The sequence below is a fragment of the Apaloderma vittatum genome, unplaced genomic scaffold (assembly GCF_000703405.1).
Source record: "Apaloderma vittatum isolate BGI_N311 unplaced genomic scaffold, ASM70340v1 scaffold23489, whole genome shotgun sequence".
In the NCBI taxonomy this organism is placed as follows: Eukaryota; Metazoa; Chordata; class Aves; order Trogoniformes; family Trogonidae; genus Apaloderma; species Apaloderma vittatum.
Window position 1 is genome coordinate 15,255 of NW_009736273.1, and position 24,537 is coordinate 39,791.

Consider the following 24,537-nt stretch of genomic DNA (forward strand, 5'->3'; position numbering starts at 1 on the left):
CCTCTTTCCAGAAATTTTGTCTGACTTCCCATTTGCTCATGCAATGCTGCTTTTGGAAGTTTTGTACCCGTTTTCAGTGAGCAAGATTTCTGTCTTCTGAGTTTCTACCATGTTTAAACAAAGTGCAAAACCTAATACTCTAAGTCTTGGGAAAGACCCCTCAAAGAGCAGTTACTGGTTGAGGGGAAAGAATTTTTTTGTCTATTTGCTGAAAAGGAGGAATGTTCATCTATGTAAGCAGAGGATCCAATGAGAATTTCATTTAGGGGGAAAACAAGACTTCTGAAACTCTCTTAAGTGAGATTTGGTTGAGACTTGACCAATCCAGCCAATTACATACACACCCAACTTCTCACTTGTTGCAGTGTTCAGTGAGGAGCCTTCATGCTTTTTAGATTTCATTACTGTCTTTCACTGGAGATCCAGATACCTTTTGAACTGAAATGAAGATGCAGAAGTGAATCTCAGTGTTGAGCTTTCAGGTGCCGAGTTCTGCACACTTCCTCTAAGCCTTGTAGACAGCTGTCAATCATAGCATTTGCAGTGCCTCACAAGAAGCTTCCACTTCCAGAGCAGTGGATACAAAATACTAAAGATATGGTTATATATTCTCTTTGATGCCTGAGCCTTTTGGTCTTTATTTGGTCTTGTATCTCTTATACCTTTCTCCAAGACAGTTGTCCTAGCAAACCACTGTAAAAAGCCCGTTTTCACAGACAAAGATGCAGATGTGCCAGGTACTTCTCTGTTCTATTGATTACTATGTTTTTCTTCAGGTGGGAAGTGTACAGCCCTTAGGCTTTATGCAAATTGAGTGTAGGAGTAATGTTGCCTTCCAGAAATTTGGATGAGGAAGCACCAAATCTTCTATTGCTTGGCCAAGCCACAGGCTGCCAGTTGCCATTACAGGTTATAATATTGTAGGCCTTGAAAGGAAATGTTTGCTGTGTGTTGCCCCTTTATCTTAATTATTTTATTATTATTTCATGACTTGTATGCTATCAAATTACTCTTTAGTACAGCAAGCAAATGTGCAAAGACAATATCTCATATCAGCTATTTGTAAAACCTGTCTTCTCTACCTATTCGCAATATGATTTTCTTAAGATTTTACTCTTGAAATTGAGAAGAGTGCTATTACTGAAATGAACTTTTATTTTGTCTTTAAGGCAAAGATTCAAAGTCTGAAGGAATCAACCCGTCCCCAGTGTCTTTGGTACCAGAAGAGAAGGTCTCTTTTGGTCTCTATGCGCTGTCAGTTTCTTCGTTTACAGTGGCAAAAATAAGGAAAATTTACAACAAGTTGGACAGTAAAGCTATTGCCAAACAGGTATGTTGGGAAATTAATTAGTTAATGTGTATTACTTATTTGTTCTTTTTTTTTTTAAACTTCTTAATTAATTAATTAATGCAAGCAGAAACAATAATGTTGTCAGAAGAGTTGCCAGCCATCACTTTCATGGTTTTAAAAAAAATAAAATAATTGAGGGTGATTGTACTCTGAGATTTTATTCCCATTCTTGAAATTACTGGTAGCCATGTATCTTAGCACCTTTTGGAGACATTTTGGCTTTTTAATGTAGATGGCAGTTGTAATCTAGTTGAAAAACAGTTAAGATTATATCTTTGAACAATATTGCTGCTGTTGCAGGTGAACAAAGCCCGACAGCTTAGTCCTCTAACTGTGATTCAGATTTGGAAACTGGAATACTGGTTTACATTTTTTTCTTCACAGTACGTTAACAGCTAGTGAATTATTTGTTCGAAGGACTGTCTGTGAAGAAAGGCTGAGAGAGTTGGGGTTGTTCAGCCTGAAGAGAAGGCTGTGAAGGGGACCTTACTGCAACCTTCCAATACTTGAAAGGGGCACTTATTAGAACAATGAAGAGAGACTTTTTACCAGGGCATGTAGCGGCAGGACTCGGGGGCATCAGTTTTAAACTGAAAGAAAGTGGATTTTGATTGGGCACAAGGATCAAATTTTTTACAGTGAGGTGACGAGACACGGGAAGAGGTTGCCCAGAGAAGCTGTGAATGGCCCATTCCTGAGAGTGTTCAAGGTCAGTTTGGATGGGGCTCTGAACAACCTGATTTAGTCAAAGATGTCCCTGCCTACAGGAGGAGGATTGCCCGAGATGATCTTTAAAGGTCCCTTTCAACCTGAACCATTCTATGATCCAGTGGGATTATTTTTAAAGTTAGATTTTTCTTAAACTTTGGAGACTGGCGATTTCTCTTTACTATAGAAAATGTCTCAATGACTCTAGCGTAGTTCTGTTACATGCTACTCGCTCTTTATCACAGGAGAAAAATACACATAATGTTCAGGTTTGCAAAGAAAAACCTCTTCCCTTTAGCCTTGGCTTTTTTTCTTGTTTTGTTCAGCTGGCAATTTCTTCTCATGAAAATGCCACACCTGTGAAGCTACTACATAACTCAGCAGGTCATTTGAATGGACCAGCACGATCCATTGGTGCAGCTTTGATAGGGTATTTGGGTGAGTTGAGTACTTGAGAATTATTATGTTTTTAAATGATTACATACTTGTCAATAAAAACTTAGCTCTAGAAAATAAGTCATATCATTGATGAATATTAATAATACAAAAACTGTAAATTTAACAATGTATTTTATACACATAGTATTTTTTTCTTTTTTACTAAAATGAGATGTGTGTATATGAGTTATCATTATGAAAATATGCTTAATTACCTTGTGTCATTCACTTTTTCTCCAGTGCAATATTTCCTTCACTGCCTCTTCTGTGGTGTCATAGCTCTTCTAGTGATATTCTTTTTCTAAGTCACCCAGTGCTAGGATGCAGATTACTTGCATACATTCACAATGATTTCCTACAAGAATTAGATTTTATTTGATTTTAATTTATTTTCTCTGCCTATGCTCAGGAATAAGAACATTTGTCCCCAAGCCTGTTGCCACTACACTGCAGTACATTGGTGGAGCTGCTGCTATTTTGGGACTTGTAGCCATGGCATCAGATGTAGAAGGGTTGTATGCAGCTGTGAAGGCCTTGGTCTGTGTGGTTAAGAGCAATCCACTGGCCAGCAAAGAAATGGAAAGAATCAGAGGTTATCAGGTATGTAAGAAATGTCTTAGACCAGACTGATAGAATTTCACTGTCTGTCTTAGCAGTTCCCTTGAAATTTCTTTGTTGTGCTGTGGAAAGTTTTGCTAAGTGGTTGTGCACATTTAGCTGCGTTGCTGAAACTGAGCCTTCATTAATAGCAAGGAAGAGCACAGCTACAGCACTTAGGTGATTCTCTGCCCGTGACTGTGAACCCACCCCTGAGAGCCTGGGAGCATGTCTGTGACCTGCCAGCAAGAGAGGAGGTTAGGGGCACATGAAGAAAACAGAACAAGTGGACTCCTAGAGTCATTATTTTGAGGACACTACTTTATAGTTTGTGATGGCATTTGCTTTCAAGCTCAAGACTTCTTAATTCTCCATTGAGATGGGGAAACTGCACTCAGTTATGCAGGGTTGATTGCCTGGCATGAAAAGATCTTTGTGTGACCGATGCATTTTGTTTCTCATGAACACTGCTTTAGTGAAACAGAAAGTTTGTGTCATGGTTTGAGTGGCACATCTACATCGTAATGCTAGTGATGGTATAGATATATCAAAACATATAATTGCCTGTATTCTATTGCAGACCTTGGTTTACTTTGACCAGAGAAATCTAGGCACCGTCCTTCTCACACCATAAGCAGTGGATCATCACATACAACCTTCCATTCCACTTATACTGACCTCAGCAAATGGCATGGTTTGAGACAGCTTCCCAGAAATCTGTATTTCTTTAGTAATGGTTCAAGCAGCACGTTGAAGCCAAATAGGCCAGTATGTTGAGAGCTTAATAAGGCTGCATCCAAAAGACAAAAACATCTGGCAGTTGGTTCTTCCCCAACCCAGATTATAAGAAGTCGGAGCAGAAAGGAGGACAGAAGGAATGACATCTGTGGTTATGCCTAGGACAAAAAAGGGTAGCAAGAAAAGTCAGGCTTATTCAGATTTATGTTGTCCTGGCTACTTTTGTGAATACCAGAATACCTCTCATTTGTGCAGACAGACTCTAGGGGTGCTCTATTTAAGTCTTCCATGCCCATGCTTTCTGACCCAGAAACACAGCTATCTGAGAATGTATCATGGACTGTCTTAAATTTTGACTGACTACTAGAGAGCTGAGAGGGGTGGGGATATGTGCACCTAATCCTCAGGGCCTAGACACTGTCTGCAGTGTAGAACAGATGATTTATGAGCTGGAAGGTGTCCTGAATGTGCCTCTTTTCTAATCATTAATTCTTTTTTTTTTTTTTTTTAATCAAGGATGTCAACTATCAGAAACACTTGAAGGTCTTCTCAAAATGGACACAGACATGCTTCTTTGTGCTTAGATAATGTTGCTGTGTGTTCACAGGCTACTAATTCTTTTTCTGTTTACTTGTTCAAGTTGCTGGCAATGCTGTTAAAGAAGAAACGGTCCCTTCTGAACAGCCACATACTCCATCTGACCTTTTCCTTGGTGGGAACCGTCGATAGCGGGCATGAGACATCCATTATTCCAAATTCTGCCGCCTTCCAGGATCTGCTCTGTGATTTTGAAGTACGTAAAGCTGCACAGAAAAGTGATGATGATGATGGATAGTGATTAAGTCAGATGCTGGTAGCATACCTTAATTATTAAACAGCAGATAACTAGATTGCTATCCTGAGAACTTGCCATTCCGTACATAGTACAGTAAAACAGCTGTGCAGAAAGACTGTTAGTAACTTTTCCAAATGGCTTGAATCACTGTAGAAACAATGAACGGCCACCTCAGATGCTTTTTGTTATTCTGTAAAAGCAGTATCTTTTAACCTGTATGTTCTGCTGCAGTACACATGTTGACGCATGAAAGATGTACTGAAAATAACAATAGGAGGTAAACTTTCAAGAAAGCACATAGGAGTCACTTTATCATACCTCTCCTGCAAAGTTAATAGTAAGGTAGTTAAAATTCTACTTGTGCAACCTGAGAAATATTTAAGTTAGACTAAAGAAAGTAGAGAAGTTCGGAAGGAAGCGCTGACATAATAGAGGCTGATGAACCATGTGTAGAACTTGTTTAGCGTGTTTGCTCCTTTGGCATCGTCTGTACCTGGAAGTATTCTGATTCACGTATACTAAAATCAAATAAATATACTGCTATCGGTACTAATCCAGCTATAAGATACTGACTTAATGGTGTAAGTCTGTCTTGCACAAATAGTTTTATGGAGTTTACGCACTTCCATCTTTCTAGATGTCTGCGTCTTTCAAAGCACTTCTGGAAACTTTAAGGGTCTTGTCTGTGAAAGAACTCTTGTTGCCTATTATAGCCTTTTTAAAAAATAAAATCAAATGGCTGTGTTAACTTCCTTTTTTTTCTAGAGCTTAAAGGTTTTTAAGGCACCCAACCCCTCATTCTTGGAAATACCAACAATACTCTATAATTAAGGAACAAAGAAAGAAGACATGAAAAGGGCAGACCTGAGCTGCTTTTTTCTAACCTTACTTGGGTTCTAATAGAGAGGAAATTTGTCACCCACCAAAGTTTCTGGTTTGTTTTTTTCCAGATGTAAAACTAGAAATGTTTGTGCAGTGTCTAAACATGAATTCTTAAGTATCGTGCAACTAGTTATTCTTTAGCAGACCTTTTACAATACCTTTTACAATAAGGCTTTCTTTGTGCCCACAAAACTAAGCATAAACTTAATAGAAGCTATTACATTTGCAGGAAGTAATATTTGTGGTAAAGATCTCAAGGTAGCTGAACTGTTTAGCAGAGTGAATCACAGACCTCTTACGTGCCTTTTACAGCAAGGCACGAATTCTGCTAGAGACAAAAAAAATATTTATTTCTTTATTCAGAAATAAGTGACCCAAACTTTTCACTTAAATTGGATAAATTAGGTTTTCTTACTTTTATGTTAAACAAGAAGACAAAAAGATTTTTTCTGATCATTTTAGATTATAAGAAAAGCAAAAGCTAGAAAGTGTTTTGTTTAAACCAGTTCTGTACACCAGAACACAAATATTAATTATGCTTTGTTCAGTAGCAGGTCAATTTTAAGATTTGCAGCTATAACTGTGAGCTTTCTGTCTTTTCTATCTTGTATAATTTCTGTTGATTGAACAATTTATTTTTTATATTTTCCTTTGTAGAGGACCTAAATAATTTAAAACTGTGTGCAGGATATGCTGGGTAAAAATAATAAAAAAAATATCAGGAAAGACCTTGAGTTTAATCTTGGCAGAAGATAATAAGTTAATTTTACAGAGAGAAAATCCTCACTTAATCCAAGTAAACTTAACCCAGCATTTAGCATTAGCCTTGTAAACCCTGATAAGTCCTTTGGAGTCGTTGAACCATTTAAAGGGAAATTCCAGATAGTATGTAACTATTTTGGTCTAGAGCTCTTTAGAAGTTTTCAGTGTGATTCACTAAACAGAGAATATGTTTGGTACCAATGTGTGTTTCTTTAGTTTTTGCTAGTATTTTTAATACTTGTCTGAAGTTGAAGAATAAACAATTGAGAACCTTGCAATGAGCTTTTCGGCACAATAGTCACGTAAATAGACAGGTAGACAAACAATTTCAATCTCTTCAAGCCTTTTCTTAACCTTTAACGCATTAATGTCAGTTACTAATCTTAAAGTGGAAATGTGTAGAGAATGTGTCATTATTTATTCTGCATTTCAGGTCTGGCTTCATGCACCCTATGAGCTTCATCTGTCATTATTTGAGCACTTCATTGAACTTCTCACTGAGTCAAGGTATGAGCTGTTGCCAGCCTAGTCATGAGACTTGCAGAATCAAGTAATATGTAGAGAATGCTTCCATTTTAAATTGCCACCTCCTTTCTTTCTTTCTTCCAGCGAAGCAGCAAAGAACGCTAAATTAATGAGGGAATTCCAGCTCATCCCAAGACTGCTCCTGACTCTTCGAGATATGTCTCTTTCCCAGCCTACTATTGCTGCAATTAGCAACGTGCTGAGCTTTTTGCTTCATGGCTTCCCTAGCAGCTATGACTTGCTCAGGTAGCCCACACCTACAATCATTGTGGCTTTCTTGGTTTTATTATGTTGGTGATCTTGGTCAAAAATACTCCATGCTCATACTGCTGTGGAGTATGTCACAGGAGATGCTCATGTACTGAGCTTTGTCCTATAAGAACTAGACTGAACTAGACATAGGTGAATAATTTTGCCTATTGTCTTGGTTTGCGTATGAAATTCAGTTTGTATCTAACCAGGTATGACTGATTAAACTGGCTTCATGTTCTGCAGGCGAGAAGCGAAACATTGGGTGCTGTGCTGCAGTTCCCTTGCTCATGTGAAGCACCAAGTACTTTTCTTCAATACCTCTGAATGTTATTTGAGGTAGAACATAACCACCCTTCTGGTTAAAATGCAGCTTTGATTACTATTTTGCATGAAAGATTTAGTTCAAAATTTTTTCTTAATCATCATGGTGTTAAATACGGTACTATTAATTCTGACTGATGACAGTTATATAAATAATTGCAATTCATACGCACAGGAGTATTTGAAATGCTGTTAAACGCATCTCCTGTTTTGCTGTAGTGGGAATGGATAAAATATTGTAGAGCTCAGGAGTTCTTTGCATATGAGTGGTCATGTTTTCAGCTTCTCACTTTAAGTAAAATTGAAGGTGTCAGAAGCATCAACATGAACATCTTACCTATTTGTTTTAATTATACAGGAAAAAAAACACAATTCAAGATTAAAATCATTGATCTTGTGCGTAAATGGTTACAGAACAGATTGTAGAATACCTATCTGAGTGTTCCTTGTTCTCCTTCCTGAAAATAATAAAAAAAAAATATTGTGTAACTTGGAAAAAGCTATACCAGCTAGGGACCATTTCAGGTTAGTTCCAGAGGAAAGAGGAATGTGTTACATCTCCTTTCTTTGAGTAGCACATCATCTGGTCTTGGAAACCCACAACCTTTTGTTGCATCACCTCAAGCTATAGGTATAAATATTGTACCAGAGTTGGGTAATCACTGGATTTGATATAATACTTACTCAGCTGCAATGGTTGGAGAATAATGTTTTGTTCTCCTTTCTTTACCTTGTGGTGTTCCTTTTACTAGGAGTTGGTGGTATCTCCCATTATCCTTTTTTGAGTAGTAGCATTTTCTAGATCCCTTACCTGCAGACTTGTCTGCAGAGATTCCATTAATTATTACACATTAATTAGGTTTTTGGCTAGTAACTTTAGATGGAGATGGTTTTCCTCAGTCTTCAGATGTCAAAAAATTGACATTTTTTGTGTATCTCCCTCTCACTATTGTAGTGGTTTTATACTTAAGGTGAGTTATTGATAGATGAGAATGCTTCTGTCATATCAATGATTGATGTCTTTTCTCTGTACGTCAAGGTTCGGACAGTTCATCTCATCCACTTTACCTACATTTGCAGTCTGTGAGAAGTTTGTGGTTATGGAAATAAACAATGAAGAAAAACTTGACAGTGGTAAGTGATGGCATATCTTACTTAGAAGCAGTAGAAGACAAATACTTTGTGACCTCACCTGTTCTTAAATATGTAAAATGTAGAAATAGAGTCATTAGCAAATTATAGTTTTGTTATAACCTGGCTGCCAGTTAGGTGCGGTACTTCAGTTTTCCGTATTGTGTGCAAAGCAGTGCAAGCTTAATGTACTTTTCAATTGTTTTCCTTAATTTAGCACCGTGTGGTTTTGTTCTGTTTTCTCCACTTTCTCCTTCAGATCAGCTTTGCATCTCTACTTCATTGTGAGGAAAAAAAACAGACAAAAATAGATTACTAGGTACATCTGTCGTCCAGGTGTGGAGGAAGTGAAAGAATTAACTAAGAAAACCTGGTTGCATTTTTTTAGGCAAAAAAGAAGTTTTATGTCCTTCAAGAATGCTTATATTGAATTGTTTTGAGATCATTTCTACCTTTGTTTTCCTAAAGAGAAAAGGCTTATGCAGTTGCATTTTCAGTCATTCTCCCTGAAGTGTTTTAGCCCCGCAGTGGATGTCATCCCAGTAACTAGAAGGAAGTGCCCAAAGATCCTGGTTTTTTACATCTCTTGGGAATATACTGGTGCACAGGGAAAAGAGTTCCATTTATTGGTCTGTTTTCCCAAAGAAGTCCGCACGTTCATCATTATACCCCTGTGCCTCTCCTGGTCCTTCTGAATACTTCTGTTTATTGCAGTCTCAAAGGGGATTAAACTTGAGCTTTTTAGGGAAAAAGGAGTGGGTATTGGAGAGAGATCCCAGTGGGTCTTCTTACTATGGGCCAGCCATGTTTTTTTCTCCAGGCTAGCAGCCTGAGCTGCTTTTTACCTATTTGGAGGATTGAAGAACACTGGGGAGAAATTCAGGCTGCGGCAAGGGTAGAGAGAAGAGTGTTTCAGGCAAAGGATATGATACTTTTAGATTACTGGTCATCACCAGTTCTGCTGTATTTCTGCCATAGAAAATGGTTTGGGTTTATATCTGTGGCTTGTGCACAAAACATTGGCCCAGAAAGTGACCATTTAATCTGTCTTCCTTTTTACATGTTGCCTCAAGTCGTGACTTATTTATTTTTTTAAATAATGTAAAAATATTTTCCTCCTTTGACAGCATAAGGTACAATAAGAGGGATTTGCAAAATAACTGCAAAGCTAGAGATGCATGTTTTGTCTTGTTTTGCAGTGTGTTTTTTCAACTGACAGTGATTTTGGGGAACTGTTGAAAGAAAACCTTTTTTTCCCCCAATTTCTTAGATTTGAAGGGAGTTGGGAAGTACCAGTTTTTTTCTTGGACTTCCCACCCCCTGCCAGATTGTATAACTCAGAATGTTTTAACTACCATGAGGAAGAGGATCTCTAAGGTCCCTTCCAGCCTATGCCATTCTATGATGATGACGATGAAGAGGGGGGAGAGGAAACAGTGGTGGTAGTTGATTGGTTTTGTATCTCCTACCTGTCAGGAATGACTGGCTTAGCTGATTTGGACCACCTCAGATTAGATTATTAGCTGAGAAGCTGTGATTCCCCTTTACTCATTCCTCAAACTGGCCAGACTCTGTGCGATGATGGTAACGAGGCACCAAGAAGTTCTCAGCAGCGCGTTGCGGGCTGCCTGCGCTTTGGCACATCTTCCTTGCCCCCAAGTGTTACCAGGTTGCATTTGCTTATGTAGAAAATTTATGAATAGCTTTTAGAACTTCTGAGTTCCCAAAGCCTAATTTTAACATAGATATTTATTTTAATGTTTAGGAACAGAGGATGATTTTGGAGGACTTGTTTCAGCTAATCTCATTCTACTGCGGAACCGGCTTTTAGATATCCTTCTGAAACTTCTATATACATCCAAAGAAAAGACAACTGTTAATTTGCAGTAAGTACAAAAAACCTTGTGATAGCGAAAAGATATAATTTCTTATTTCAAGGGGGAGAATCATACAGCCCCTGTTTGATTCAAAGTGTGTAATTTTATGCGAACTATTGAATGATTTATGCAGTTGTCACTGAATTAGCTTTGGGTATGCTAGCAGAAATAGCTTGCATGGTTATTGAGTTGTATGCTGTCAGTCATGGTGGGAAGAATGATAGTACTAAGCACATGCTGGTGCAACACCCATATATCTTTCAGCTATGGCGTTAACTAGTTTTTAATTTGAATCTTTAAAAAATAATGATGTTCAAGACCATGATTGACAGCATTAATAGAAATTTATGCTTCATGTTTAGGACAACAGAAGTAAGCATCAGCAGGAGAGGAAAATACATAGTAAATTTGGGTGGAAATTGCTTGTTGCTTACTGTTACTTCATGGAAGAGAAATAGTGATTTTAAAATTGTTAATTTTAAAATTTTGAGGGACAGAGGATCACGAATGAGTAGGGTGGAAACAAAAGCATCTGTCTGGCTACTCTGATTTTTTTAAGCATTGTTGTCTGGAGAGCCAGTTCTTTAACCCTCTGCTCTCTGCGTACTTCTTGATGTTGTTTCCTTATAACTCCATGTGTGGCTGTACAGTTTAGAGAAGTGAGATAGTCAGCTTCTTGTTTGATTAAGATCAAATGGCTTCAGCAGGGCTTGTCATTATGATCACTGACCCTAGAATGCCCCTTAGTTCCTTAAAATCACATATGAGGGAGCATGATGCTGTAGTTTAATGAGGCACTAGAATCATATGGTGAGTTGGAGAAAAGGCTTTGAAACACTGTCAAGGTAAACTTTGATGAAATAGAACTTTCAAGCAGCTGCCCCTTAGGCTGTCTTCAGTGTGTGGGAGGCATTTTCTAGACGTATGGCATACCTAGATTATGTAGCAATTGACTGAGCATTGGTTGTTACACTGTCCAAACCTGTTTGAGCTTTTCAGCAATACAGCTTTAAAAAACAGAAAAAAAAAAAAAGACCCCCATATTCTTTTAAATATTCCCAAGCAACTCTTCTCTTAAAAACCTGCCAAACAACCTTCATTTTTTAGTGAGTTTATTTAAACAGCTTTTGAAAACTCTCTGCCTATGTATGGCTCAACAAAATTATTTGGAAATTACAGTTCATGGGCAAGCACTTGCAGTTAGGCATTCCGGTTTTGACACCAAAAGCAGCAATTGGAGAAATCTCATGCAGTGTGAGTTTGTGGGATGTGTCTTGTTGTGTAGCAAACTTATCTAAGAATTCAGGTAACTCTTCAATAGGTTTGAATTTTCTCTAATACGAAAGTTTTTACTGTCGTGAAGGACAGATTTTTGCTTTCTAGTAGGAAAGTAAATGCTGTAAAATGTGACTTCTTTTTTTTCTTTTTTTCTCTTTAATTAGGGCTTGCGAAGAACTGGTCAAGACACTTGGTTTTGATTGGATCATGATGTTTATGGAGGAACACCTGCATTCCACCACAGTCACAGCAGCTATGCGAATTCTTGTGGTCCTGCTGAGTAATCAGTCCATCCTTATCAAATTTAAGGAGGGTCTCAGTGGTGGAGGCTGGCTCGATCAGACAGATTCTGTCTTGACCAACAAGATCGGTACCGTGCTAGGTACGGCATCTCAGCCCCCTCCTGACCAAAGGGTTTTGTGGCAGCGCGTGCACGTATGTGTCGAGGAGAGGGTTATTCTATGTTACCCTTTGTGTTCCCCTTTCTGGTCCCCTTTGTGCTGAGATCAGGTGCCTCTACAGCTCATTTTTCTTGTAACTAAGGGGGTTAGATTTCCTAGTCAGAAGGGAGCGATTTTGCCAAACTGACCTCAGTTGATATTACACAGATTTCACTGTCGTTCAGTATCACCTCAGCATCTGCACGAAGCCTGCGTGGCTAATTGGGCTTTTTGCTTGCCGTCGTGGTGAAATTGAGTATGTCCTAAAGGCAGGCACATCTGAGCTGATGCAAGGTAGCAGAGTGTGGGACCTTAGGAACATAGCTAATAAAGATTCAGTAAAATTTACTTTACTTCTGTTAGAGCTTCATCAGGTGTTATATCTGAGCTGCTTTGCCTAGTGAGCTCTTTGCTAGTTTTACCAGTTTGGATATTTGCTGTCTTCGGAATTTCTGTGTTCGCAGTTATCATTTCAGCATTCCTCTACCTCTCCTGTGTTCTTTTGCACACAGACACACGCACACACACTTACACTTGTGCTCTCTCTCTTATTAAAGAGTTCATTTGCAGGTTCTTAAAGCATCATTTATCCAGGTTATCAGACCTCAGGATACTCAGGATACTCAGTTAGCAGGATGGGATGGTTCTTTGCGTTGTTGATGAAATAGGAAGGCTAAAGAAGACAGTTTGCTGAAACCATATTACACCTGCAAACATTTATTGTTAACATACTGTAGCAGCTGTTATTCAGCTAATTCTGATTAAGATACTATATTTTATTGCAGAAACATTTTTTGCACACGCATGTGCCTTGCATAATGTGCCTTAAAATTTGAAAACCTTTGATATTTTAGGAAATTGACTGTTGTTTATTCAGTATTGACTTTAAACATCTAAGAATATAAAAATTTTCTTCAGTCGCAACATTTTCTGAATAAGATTTTGATTTACAGTCACATTTAGAGAGTGTTTGCAGAGTTTTCCTATTGTTCTTATTATAGTATCACTTTAATTGAATCGAAGCTAGACTGTGATGAAACGGATATTTTTAAATGAAATGATAGTGATATATTAGCTAATTTTCATACCCTCTGGGATTTTTTTTTAATAAATTGCAACACATTGTCTCCAAGATTTCTCATGAAATCAAATACCAACCATTTTTTGTTCAAGATTACTGATGGAATTCCTGCAACTTTGTAGCGAAGGTTTAGTTAGCCTGATTCCTGGCAGATGTTTTCCTTTTAAAAAGTCAATTTTTGGTGGAAAGAATGTATTACAGCCTCTGGAAAACAACCTGATCTCTGGCAGTATCAGAAGAATGGCTGTGCTGATGTGGAGACTGAACTGTCTTCCTGCCCTTCTGCCATCACGGTGTCTGTTATTTCTATTTTTTTTTTGTTAGGAAAATTAAATACCTAGATAGAAAGAATTTCACAAAAGGTATATTTTGTGCCTCTGGCAGCAGTTAAGGTAAGTTCTCTTACTTAATGCTTTGCATGAGCTGATTAATTGGTAACAAGACAGCTGAAACAAAATGCCCCTTATACATCTTCGGAAACAAACTGACAGCTCACTGACTTGAATGGGCCATGGGATTGCTGCTTGGTAATATAAATCTGTAGCTGAGATTAAAGTGATAACTTTCCCCTCAGCCAGTGAAACCTTTTTTTATTCAGAAGTTCAGATGCTTTAAAAGTCTGAAATTGCGGTCACAGCCAGAAAACGGATCTGTGTGTGTATGCAGCAGCATTAGGCAATCTATATGGAACAACATCATCTGTGTGGTACTGCAAGGCAATAATTTCCTTTTTTTATTGAGCAGAAAATTACACAACTGAAGCAGAATCGTATAACATGCTTGTGATAGTCTTTATGTACATATTAATTCCTTGGAGCATTAATTTCTGAAGAGGTGCTCCCTGGAGTTCACTGCTTGAGCAAGAGTGAGTTTCACAGGCATTTCCCTATAACGTTGTTGGCTTTTTGTATTTTATTTTTTCCATCTTAGGGTTCAACGTCGGCAGGAGCGCTGGTGGCAGATCCACAGTCCGGGAGATTAACCGGGATGCTTGTCACTTCCCAGGCTTCCCAGTTCTGCAATCCCTTCTCCCAAAGCACACCAATGTGCCCGCGCTCTATTTCCTCCTCATGGCCCTTTTCCTGCAGCAGCCAGTCACTGAACTGCCCGAAAACCTGCAGGTCAGTGCACCTGTCAGCAGCAGCCAGTGTAATCAGGGTTGCCAGGTAGGGACTGTATAGTAAGATGTCAATGTGATTCTGTCTGTCATGAAAGAAAATAATGGATTAACCCGGCCCCCTCCTTCTCAGCAGCTGACTCACAGTCACGATGCCGTGCTTAGTGCTGAGCTGCGTGGGGTGGGAGGACAAGGTATCCTGGGAGTGTGTGGAAGCCAGCCAGCCTGGTATGGCACAGCTGTCACTGGTGTCTTTCTGGTCCGGTTTGGGGTCAAAGGAGAAGCAGATCCTTCATTCAAGCTGGCATGATGTGGGCATTGAATCAGTTCAGTTGAATCAGGGTTTTTTTTCCTTGCTTTGTTGGGTTTTTTTCTTCTTTTTTTGGAAGACTGAGGAGTTCCTGCGTTAAAGAGAGTTAACAAGGTTACAGACAAAACAGCGTAGCACTTTTTTTCAGAAAATCTAGTTTTGTAGGGAGACATACGATAGTGGAAAATACTTCATGTTCTGAACAGGTTGATTTTGGACTCTCTTTTAATTGTATGTAAACGAGTAGATGATTATATAGTCTACAGCAGAATCCTAGGAAGCCTTAGTATAGTGCTTTATGGATAAAAGCCTTACTCCAGGTGCCTGTTTAAAATGAATGCAGTGCTAACATTTACCAGAGGGAACTGGAAAGTAAAGATTTCAGACTGGAAGCTGGCAGAGTCAGCGCTGTGCTACAGTGAAGTAGAGGCATGAAGCTCACCTCCTGCTTACTGCACTGAAATATGGCACTGTTAAAGCTAAATTCAACTGCTTTAAAAATATTTACCAGTAGCTCTCTTAATAGTAGAGATGGGTAGTTTGTCCTTTTTTATTTTTTAATTGACAATATTTTGGACTTGCTGGAAAATGCAACTTGGTTATTTGTTTTGGTTCTTTTTTGTAATTTGGGCTTTACTACTAGATGTGAGTGAAGTAAGTGGATGATCGTGCAGCACTTGTGCTGACAGGTATCGTGTTTCAAAACACTTAAATACTTTGAGAAGATGGGAGTTGCAGTTACGTTAGCCCCTGGTTAGAAGAAATTTTCTTCAGTGACATGTGACCTTCATATGAAGCCTTTTGAGGGTAAAATTTGGAGGACATGAAGCAATTCATTTTTTAGGTACTGCCAAATGAGCATATTGTAGGTATAATTAAAAAGCTGTGTCAAACTGCACAGGAGAAGAGGATTATTTCATGTCTTTTTTTTCTTCTCTCTCACTTCTTACAGTTTGATTTAGACTCTATTTGGACATTCATATTTGGAGTTCCTGCCTCCTGTGGCACTGTTACCTCTTCAGTACACAGTGTTTGCACAGAAGCTGCCTTCTTGTTACTGGGAATGCTGAGGAGCATGCTGAATTCTGTAAGCATAAAAAAATTTGTTCTTATTCCAGTATACAGTGATGTTAGAGTTTACCATGTGGTCAAAAGCCAAGTTAGAAAGGTTGAGGTTTTGTTAATGTCATGACAAACCCAGCTGCGAGTTAGGCTTATAATGGGTGAAAGCCATTGCTGTTGGTGGATTGTTCTGTTTTACATAATGTTTCACTATCTCTGGAAATACTAGTGAGCACAGAGTTAATGCTGCTTTTTCACAAAAAGGCTTGGGTTTGTGTTTTTCTGCAATTAAAACAAATCTAGAAAGCAGAAGGATAAAATGCCCTTGGCAGAGATCATTGAATTTCTTTCCTGATTAACATCATGAGGGAATGTTTGAGACTATATATCCCATCTGCTCAGAGCTATGCGAGTTGCAGATTCTGTGCGTGTACCTTCTACATGCAGAGAAGTCCCCTGACTATTAATAGCCACATGCTGGAGGAAATGAATTTACTGCCAAAAAATGTGTCGTCTTCTCATCATTGAATCTAATGTCAGGAGTAGTGAAAGTTGATTTCTCAATGGGAAAATTTTGTATTTCCTTGGACCTAGAATGTGTTACTGGCTGAAAATTATCTCACGAAATGTTTGAAAAGCAGCACCAGTTTGGTTTTCGCTGTTTGGTGGTCATGTGTTTGCTCTATGCTTGGGGAACCATTGCTTGCATGTCTTTCTCATGTTAACAGCTCCAAAAATGTCTTCTGGGTGTCTAAACTGGTTGCGTGTTCGTGACCTGCCATGGTGCATGTTCCTGTTGTCACATGTTCTGTCTCTTTTTGGTGACCCGTTCTGTCATGTGTGTTATTTCTGTGAGTTTATCACATGTTCAACCGTGTGTCTGGTTGCGTTTCATCTTATGGTTGGAGCCTGTTTTATCATGACATGTCCTGTTGTAACATTTGTCATATTTAGCTACATGGTTCTGATGCATTTATGGGACGGTGACATGCTGCTGTGTGTTCAGTCACAGGTCTGTGATTGCTGGGACACATGTTCTCTATCATATGTTCTGTCGTCCCTTGTTGCAGGGATACGGTTTGGACATATGGTTTATGTCCTTGTAAAAATTGGTGGCTTGTTCAATAGTCACACGTTCTAGAGGCAAGATTAACCACGTGTTTACTCACATGTTCAGTCAGATGTTTTATGGTGACACACTCAGCAGTGCTTTCTGTCACATTGGGTTCAGTTTGTGACATGGTGATCTTGCGCTCACATTTTCTGTTGCTTATTTGATCGGATATTACGTCACATGTTTGGACACTGTGTCTTGAGTCCTGTGTTCTAGATGTGTGTTTGGCCAAGTGCTCCAACACACGTTTGACCTGTTCTGAATGTGTTTTGCACACGTGGTCATGTGCTTGCCCCGTGTTCAATCATTTATTTCTGCTTTGCTTGACCAAGTGCTTGCCCATGTGGTTGATCACATTTGGCCCCATCTTTGCTCACGTGTCAGTCACGTTTTGTTGCATGTTTGACAATGTGTTTGATTGCGTGTTTGACCCTGCAGCTCCTCTTCCATCAGCTCCTTTCTGAAATGAGTGTTCTTCGGTTAGTGCCATCTGTGCTAATGTGCTGTTTGTTTTTCAACCCAGCCTTGGCAGTCGGAGGAAGAAGGCTCTTGGCTTCGAGAATATCCAGTCACCTTGATGCAGTTCTTTCGATATTTGTACCACAATGTGCCAGACCTCATTTCCTTGTGGATGAGTCCAGAGTTCCTGTGTGCGCTGGCAGCAACAGTGTTTCCTTTCAACATAAGGCCTTACTCTGAGATGGTAGGAAACCCAGCTAGGTAGCTATTTTGTTTTTCCCTTGAATGTTACTTTGAGGATTTATCAACAGTCATACAGAGGTAAAAGCTCTGCTTAACTCTGCAGAAAGAGGTTGTTGTAAAGGCTGGGGTGGACGTTTGGTACTTGAGTTTGGGAACCGAGCAAAGCGCGCGTTCAACTGGAGGGCAGTGGTTGCAGAGTGGTATCTGAAACTGCGGTTCAGGGGGAGCGTACCTGGTTTATTTATTTTCTAGTGGACCATTATTTTAAATCATATGAACAATGTTAGTTTTGATTTACGAAAGCAAAAGAGACTGAGTTGGCCTATGATTTCAGCCCTCTGCTCTGGAGGATGTGACAAAATCTAAACTTATCTTTTTCTGCCCACTTCCCATTTCTACTTCTGTGGCTTAACCACGAAACAGTGTTCTTGTATTACTTGGAACTACCGAGTTCAAGATAGGAGAGAATCCAACTTTGCTTTCGTTATTTCTTGATGAATTCTTTGAGCTTAGCGTCATTTACAAATGATACTGTTGCTAGAATATGAATAGAAAAAAAAAACCAAACAGTTGTTGTTAGCCAGCATCTAAAAGTTACTTTACTAAGAATATGGAATGATAGTTAGACTATCTACTATCTACTACAGGTTGCCGAATGCTAGAGCTACAGGGAGGATATGATAAAATAATTCAGGAAATACTGGTGGCATGCTGTCTTTTTGTGGGAGATCAGTTTTTAAAGATGTGTGCTGATGAGTTGAAATAAAGATAGTTTATTTTGGTTTTAAGTTAAATTTGCACTTGAAGTAGATGCTAGGAGTGCTCTCTTAAACTGGTAATGCTGATTTTACATCCACCTGTATAAAGTTTTTAGAGGAGCCTGGAGTCTCTGCGCAGGTTTTGCTTTGTACTAGGTCCCTTGAAAGTTGCGTAGCTGCCTGACAACTGGAGCTCTTGACTGTTTGAGGGTTCCCTTGGCTCCAAATTTGTTTACTCCTCCAGCATTTCCCTTGGCCCAAATGTGTAGAACTAATTAATCCCTTGTAAAACAGTTGAGTAGCAGCCAGGTTCCCTCAACAAACGCTATAACCCAAATCCAGCCTTAAAAGGAAATTCTTAACTGATTCTGTGATTCAGCCTCTCCGAGATTCCCGTTAAAACCAGAAAGAGTACACGTTTGGGCTTCTTTTAATTTCTTGGGCAAACTCTCCTACTAAGGCATAGCAAATGTTCCAAACATTTGGTTACTTCGCATGTAAGCTGGTGATGTGATAAGCCTGTTGAGGGAAATCATATTGTCTCCTCTTGCATATGGAGGGCAGTGTTACAGAAAAACAGTTTTTTGGATTTGACAGCTTTCATTACTCTTTGCTTTTTGTTACAGTAAGAGATGGCCCCTCAAAGGTTCCTGTTTGTCAGAAACAGGAAAGCTGTAGAGACCCCCTTTTTTCTTTTTTCCTTTTCATTAAGAGATTTTGGGAAACTGCCTTACCCATAACTGCACTCTGGTGGAGGTATCATTTTTAAAAAAGGCTCAATTCCTTTTTTGTTTTCTGTTGTGTAAGCTAGGGAGCCTTTTTTTTTAAGTTGGCATCTGTCCTGATTTTATTTAACTGCTTTAATTAATAACTTCTCCAAAAGTTTTCTTTTTTGCAATGAGAAAATTTCTCTTTGCAGAGTATCTAGAAGTTGCCCAAGTAATTCTGCTTTGTAAGTGAATGTGAAATGTGATTTTTAGTTCACATAACTCATGCCAGTCTTCACTGCTTATTTTTTGGTTTTGGAATATGAAACTAGAATTTGGATGTTTCTACTGTGATATGTTAGGGAACTGATCCTGAATATAATAATTTTGTAAAAAGGCTTCTGAAAAGCAAAACGTGGAGTGAATAGCCTTAGAAAGACAAGTAAAGAATAGAGTAGCGAAAAGAGTGCTTTTTGTTTGCTGTTTTCTAGAGATTTAACATGCTGGGTTTTCACAGGTCACTGATCTTGATGATGAAGTTGGGTCCCCAGCTGAAGAGTTTAAAGCCTTCGCAGCTGATTCTGGCATGAACAGGAGCCAATCAGAGTATTGCAACGTCGGCACCAAGACGTACCTAACCAATCATCCTGCCAAGAAGTTCGTGTTTGACTTCATGCGTGTGCTGATAATTGATAACTTATGTCTCACACCAGCCAGCAAACAAACTCCACTGGTAGATCTTCTGCTAGAGGTAGAGGGCTTTTGAATCTGTTGGGTTTTGTTTGGATTATTTGAATTTGCTGTAATACTTTATTCCTTAAAATATTTCCCTCTACTTCCCTTTTGAAGTTAGAGGGGTGATGACCTGGGATTCAGTAAAATCCTGTAAATGACCAGGAAATAAGGATGGAACGCTAGTGTCTCTTAAATAGTAGTTTGCTAACCTTTCTCTTAACATCTTGGAAAATCCAAGAAAGCAAATGCAGAGGTTTTATACTGGCCTTCCTTTGAGAACGTTTTCTGAAATTCTCTGCCTTAACCCCCCGGCGTTTGTGTATGTTGGTGACCATCTCAGGCTGCATGCTGGTTTCTTGGCTTTTTCCTTGCTGTGCTCTGTGCTCCTCTCTGCACCACAGCCCTACTCCTGCTTTTGTTTCTGGGCTCGCTAACTTTCTTTTGGCCTGTCAGATGGCTCTGTTAGTTGCTGAGCATGCCGTGTCAATGTTTTATATCTATTTGTTGGCATCTTAACCAACACCTCCTTTTGTCTGGAAGCGTCTAGTGTTGTGATCCCCTACCTGTGTTCAATAGTGCAGCTTGAGAAGTTGTAGCTTTCTTCAAGTTTTATTTTTGTGGAGTATGATTAATTTGTTAAACACCTTTCAGACCATGACAGCTGTATTGGTGGTGTTGAAAATATAAAATCCCTGCAAATCCCTGCAGAAATATTGAGGTTTCTGGTTTGGGGTTGTTTTGTTTGGGGTTTTTTTTGTTTGTTTTTTTTTTGTTGAAAAAAAGAAATAGCAGGACATATGGTGCCATATGCTATAAAAATTCACAAAATAAGTGTGTTATCTTCCTGTAAATTACCTTCTAAGATTCCTGACACCTGCAGAAGCATCCTTCTGTTAATGGTGAGACAGGGAATGAGGAGTTCAGTTACTCTTTAACTGCCCACACTTTCTTCAGACAATGTATTCTGAAATGTTCAATTCACTTCAGTTCACGTTCTCCCGTGACGTATCTATTGGTTACCTCGTCTATGTGTTGCTGAGTTTCCTTGTTTGTTTTTTTTTTTGATAGCTGCAGGAATTTTGAACTGTGCTTGTACATTTCCTAACAAATTTCTTGGGGCAGTTGGGCATCTCATTGCTGTCACAAAGCAAAAACCAAAAAATTGTCAGGAGATGCAGTTATACGCAAACCTCAGGAAGCATATTCCAGGCCATGTTCAGTTGTTTGCAGTTGCTTTATTGCTGTTTTAATCTGTTACCACTTGTCAATGTTCCTTGCCTCGTAGCATAAACAGAGAATTGTGTATGTACACACTGCTGAACTGTTACAGGGCAAGACAGAGCAGGTTGACTTATGTTATATTCCTTTCTGGAACTGTTTAAGTGGAACGTTCAGTCAGATATGATTGTTGAACAACACTGAAGAACGTAGGGTGAGAAAATATTTTCCGCTTTAACTGCAAAGATTTGAAAGGTTTAGCACATCCATCTACTGTACGACTACAACGAGGCTGCTGTAGTAAGATGCAGAACCCCACATGGAAGTGATAAGCAGCTTACGTGTTTGATCTGTCCCGTTTACTCATGTCTTGCTGAAGGAGGTGACTGTGAACTGAGGAGATCACAGTTTAACCATATGTATAGTTACAGGTTTGTGCAGCTTTTTGGAATGTGTTCTTTGCTTGTTCCAATTATTGCAGAAGGTAAAGTTACTGGGTTTAAATAGGAGTATTCTGAGCCTATTCTGTAAGACTGCCTACAGCCAATGTGTAATCGACTTGCATTCTTAAATTTTTAGATAAAGCCAAGGTGTTTACTCAAGACAGTGTGTTAAGAGGGAAAAAAAACATAGTTCATGAGAACTAAGAAAACAGACATTCACCTAGAACACTTTTCCCCTCCCTCTTTTTGCTCACTCAGATATTAATTATCTTCACGTTGTATTTCTTATATCAGGCTTCCCCTGAAAGATCCACCCGAACACAGCAGAAGGAGTTTCAGACATATGTTTTGGATGGAGTGATGGACCACTTGCTTGCAGCTGATGTTTTATTGGGTAATACAGCGAAGTTTAATTATCAGTTGATCAAATTGAGCAAAAGGTTTTTAGTATTTAACTTATTAATATCCTGCTTTGTTACAACTTGTCTTTTTTTTCTCTGCCTCTTCTTTTACTTTGATGGGTAAATGGTATTGCTGTGCTTGCATGTTCCCTCACTTTCTTGATTGTGCCAAAGCTGTAAAATAGGTTATTCAAAATAACTATACTGCATGACTCTTTTGGGTATGTAAGCCAGACAAATTGCAGTCACATCTAAAAGACCTGAAACTGGGTCTTGCATCATCTCTCCTGTCCTTGCCTTGGTCTATTTTTCATGAGTGGTACTTTGTTTTATAAAAGTTAGCTTTGTTTGCATTTCCTCCTGCTGTACTTCTATTATGAATGCCGCACCCTGGAGTTAGCACTCCATTGATCCAGTTAATAAACAGACAGGAAGAGAATTACAGGCTTGCAAATTGGATGTCAGTAGCCTAGGCTGTCCCACTAGAGCACGGTTTTCGATGGTTGTGAAGTAACTTGTCGGAATATCGCTGCTTAGGTGCCCAGTTGGATTTCATGGTGGCCTCTGCCAGATTTGCCAGGAGCTCTCAGTCTGCTCTGTCTCCATTCCAGATGTCACGGGGTAGCATGTATTTCTGTTCAGAAGTTACTGCAAGGCTCCCCTTTCCTTCCCACAGCAACGATCCATCTCTCTCTGGGTGCAGTGTGTTAATAAAGTAAATCTAGAACCATGTTGCGTGAAGCTTTAGGTCAGGTTCTTGGAAGAATCTTCTGCCTTTACAAGTACTTCTGTGCAGCCGAGGAGCAGGACCATGATTTGTCCAGATGTTCCTTCTTCCAGGTTTTGCCAGCTTCTGCCAGCTGCATTGTGTTATGTGCAGATGAGGCAACAACTGAATAAATGTAGGTGAACTTCCAGTGAAATCATCACTGTTGATGTTTTTGGGTTTTCTGTGATTGAATCACTTGCACTTTTCAAGCTGCTCTTAATACAACTGCACTGACATTTACACGCAGACGCATGCCGCTGATGCTCATTGACTCTCAGTTTTATTGAGCAAAGTACAGTGAGGGAGAAAGGATACCAGTTGATACCACTTGCCATGTCAAGGTGTTTAAAAAGGTTCTTTTCTTTATGAAAAAAAGAAAAAGTATAACTTAGAAGTATAACTTTTATAAAGTTATTTTTTATAAAATATATAACTTATATAAATTAATAGAGGTTTTTTAATAAAGTATATTAAAAAAGGAGTATAACTTAAAAAAGCTGCAAGTGGTTCTGCATAAATGCAACTCAAGTTGAAAAAGAGGGCAGTACATAAATATGGTGCCTGAGGATCACAGGAGTACTATTTCTTCTAGACTCTTCCTGCCCCAACTTCTGCTTTTTTTGGTCTCTGTCACTGTTAATTTCAAATGTTTGCTTACCATTACAGATCATTGTAGGGAAGCCATAAGGGTTTAGCTTTTTTTTCTTTGACTGAGTCTTTTTCTGAAGTCTAGAAAGCACAAACTTAAAGTGAATGTATTTATGCAAATGTGGGCCTTTTTGATAAATGAAGAAAACTTTGGGGCTTTTTGTTACCTAGGTGAAGATGCATCGCTGCCTATAACAAGTGGAGGAAGCTACCAAGTGCTGGTGAACAACGTGTTTTATTTTACACAACGTGTAGTAGATAAGCTTTGGCAGGGCATGTTCAACAAAGATTCCAAACTTCTTGTGGAGTTCATAATCCAGCTCATTGCACAGGTAACAATTTTCTTCTGTTAGCCTGCTTGCAAAAAAACATTTTCACAGATTACATGAAAATCTATGGCGTGATGCCACTAAGTAACCTGCTAGTGTCAGGCTTTTCTTCCCCGGGCTTTTTCTTTACTGAGCTTGCCTTGCACGCCTTGTCAGTGAGGAGTGCTTAATATAGGGCACTTAAGTAAAAATACCCTGAAATAAACAACAGAGTCTACCTCATGTGGATTTTAGGAAGCTTCCTAAATTTACCTTGACGTTTCTGGGAAGCTTCCGCATGCACTTTTGCTGGAGATTGTTAGAAGACTTTTACTGTTAAAAATCAGCAACGTCTTTATAGATGTTAAAATACTAAGTGTATCATTTTGTACTGTGATGTCGTTTTGGTCCTTAAAATTCATGGAGTTGATGCTTCTAGTAAAATACCGATTTCGAAAAATGAGTGTGTGTCAATTCAAGGGAAGATTGTGTGCCAGTAAGTTGATGTTCTACCACTATCTGATGATGTTTCTTTTTTACTTCACCTCAGTCAAAAAGAAGATCTCAGGGACTATCACTGGATGCCATCTATCACTGCCTCAACAGAACCATCTTGTACCAGTTCTCAAGGGCGCACAAAACTGTTGCTCAGCAAGTGGTTCTCCTTGATTCCCTAAGGGTCCTTACTGTGAACAGAAATTTAATTTTGGGACCTGGAAATCATGATCAAGAGTTCATCAGCTGCCTAGCTCATTGCTTGATTAATCTGCACGTAGGAAGGTAAATATCTCAAACGTTCATTCCAGAACCAGGGCTGTGAAGTATTAAAATGACCTGTTCTCTCTCAGCCACGACAGTTTGTGAATAAGTCAGGAAATTCTGGGTAACTGTTTTTAACTTTCCAGCCAGTCCAATACAAGCAAGCTTAAGTGATTAATTGTGAAACAAAATTAGTTTTGAAGAACCCAGGTATAGAAAACACTTCTATCTCCTTTGGCAGAGAAATTTTGAAATACTGACACAAATGCT

The 24,537-nt window shown here is 39.0% G+C and overlaps 1 protein-coding gene across 1 annotated transcript in view; it reads left to right on the plus strand.

The window, feature by feature from the left end:
• WDFY3 (WD repeat and FYVE domain containing 3) overlaps positions 1–24,537 on the plus strand; it is a gene marked incomplete at its 5' end in the record, with an annotated part of 71,338 nt that overhangs the window by 13,902 nt on the left and 32,899 nt on the right. Inside the window, 16 exons of the mRNA XM_009876925.1 lie at positions 1,170–1,330; positions 2,386–2,497; positions 2,907–3,097; positions 4,473–4,625; positions 6,745–6,818; positions 6,921–7,082; positions 8,449–8,543; positions 10,306–10,426; positions 11,860–12,077; positions 14,147–14,382; positions 15,596–15,730; positions 17,343–17,522; positions 19,504–19,737; positions 21,677–21,776; positions 23,372–23,532; positions 24,059–24,288. Of these exons, the coding sequence (XP_009875227.1) occupies positions 1,170–1,330; positions 2,386–2,497; positions 2,907–3,097; positions 4,473–4,625; positions 6,745–6,818; positions 6,921–7,082; positions 8,449–8,543; positions 10,306–10,426; positions 11,860–12,077; positions 14,147–14,382; positions 15,596–15,730; positions 17,343–17,522; positions 19,504–19,737; positions 21,677–21,776; positions 23,372–23,532; positions 24,059–24,288 (2,563 nt within the window). The remainder of the gene's footprint in view (positions 1–1,169; positions 1,331–2,385; positions 2,498–2,906; positions 3,098–4,472; positions 4,626–6,744; positions 6,819–6,920; positions 7,083–8,448; positions 8,544–10,305; positions 10,427–11,859; positions 12,078–14,146; positions 14,383–15,595; positions 15,731–17,342; positions 17,523–19,503; positions 19,738–21,676; positions 21,777–23,371; positions 23,533–24,058; positions 24,289–24,537) is intronic.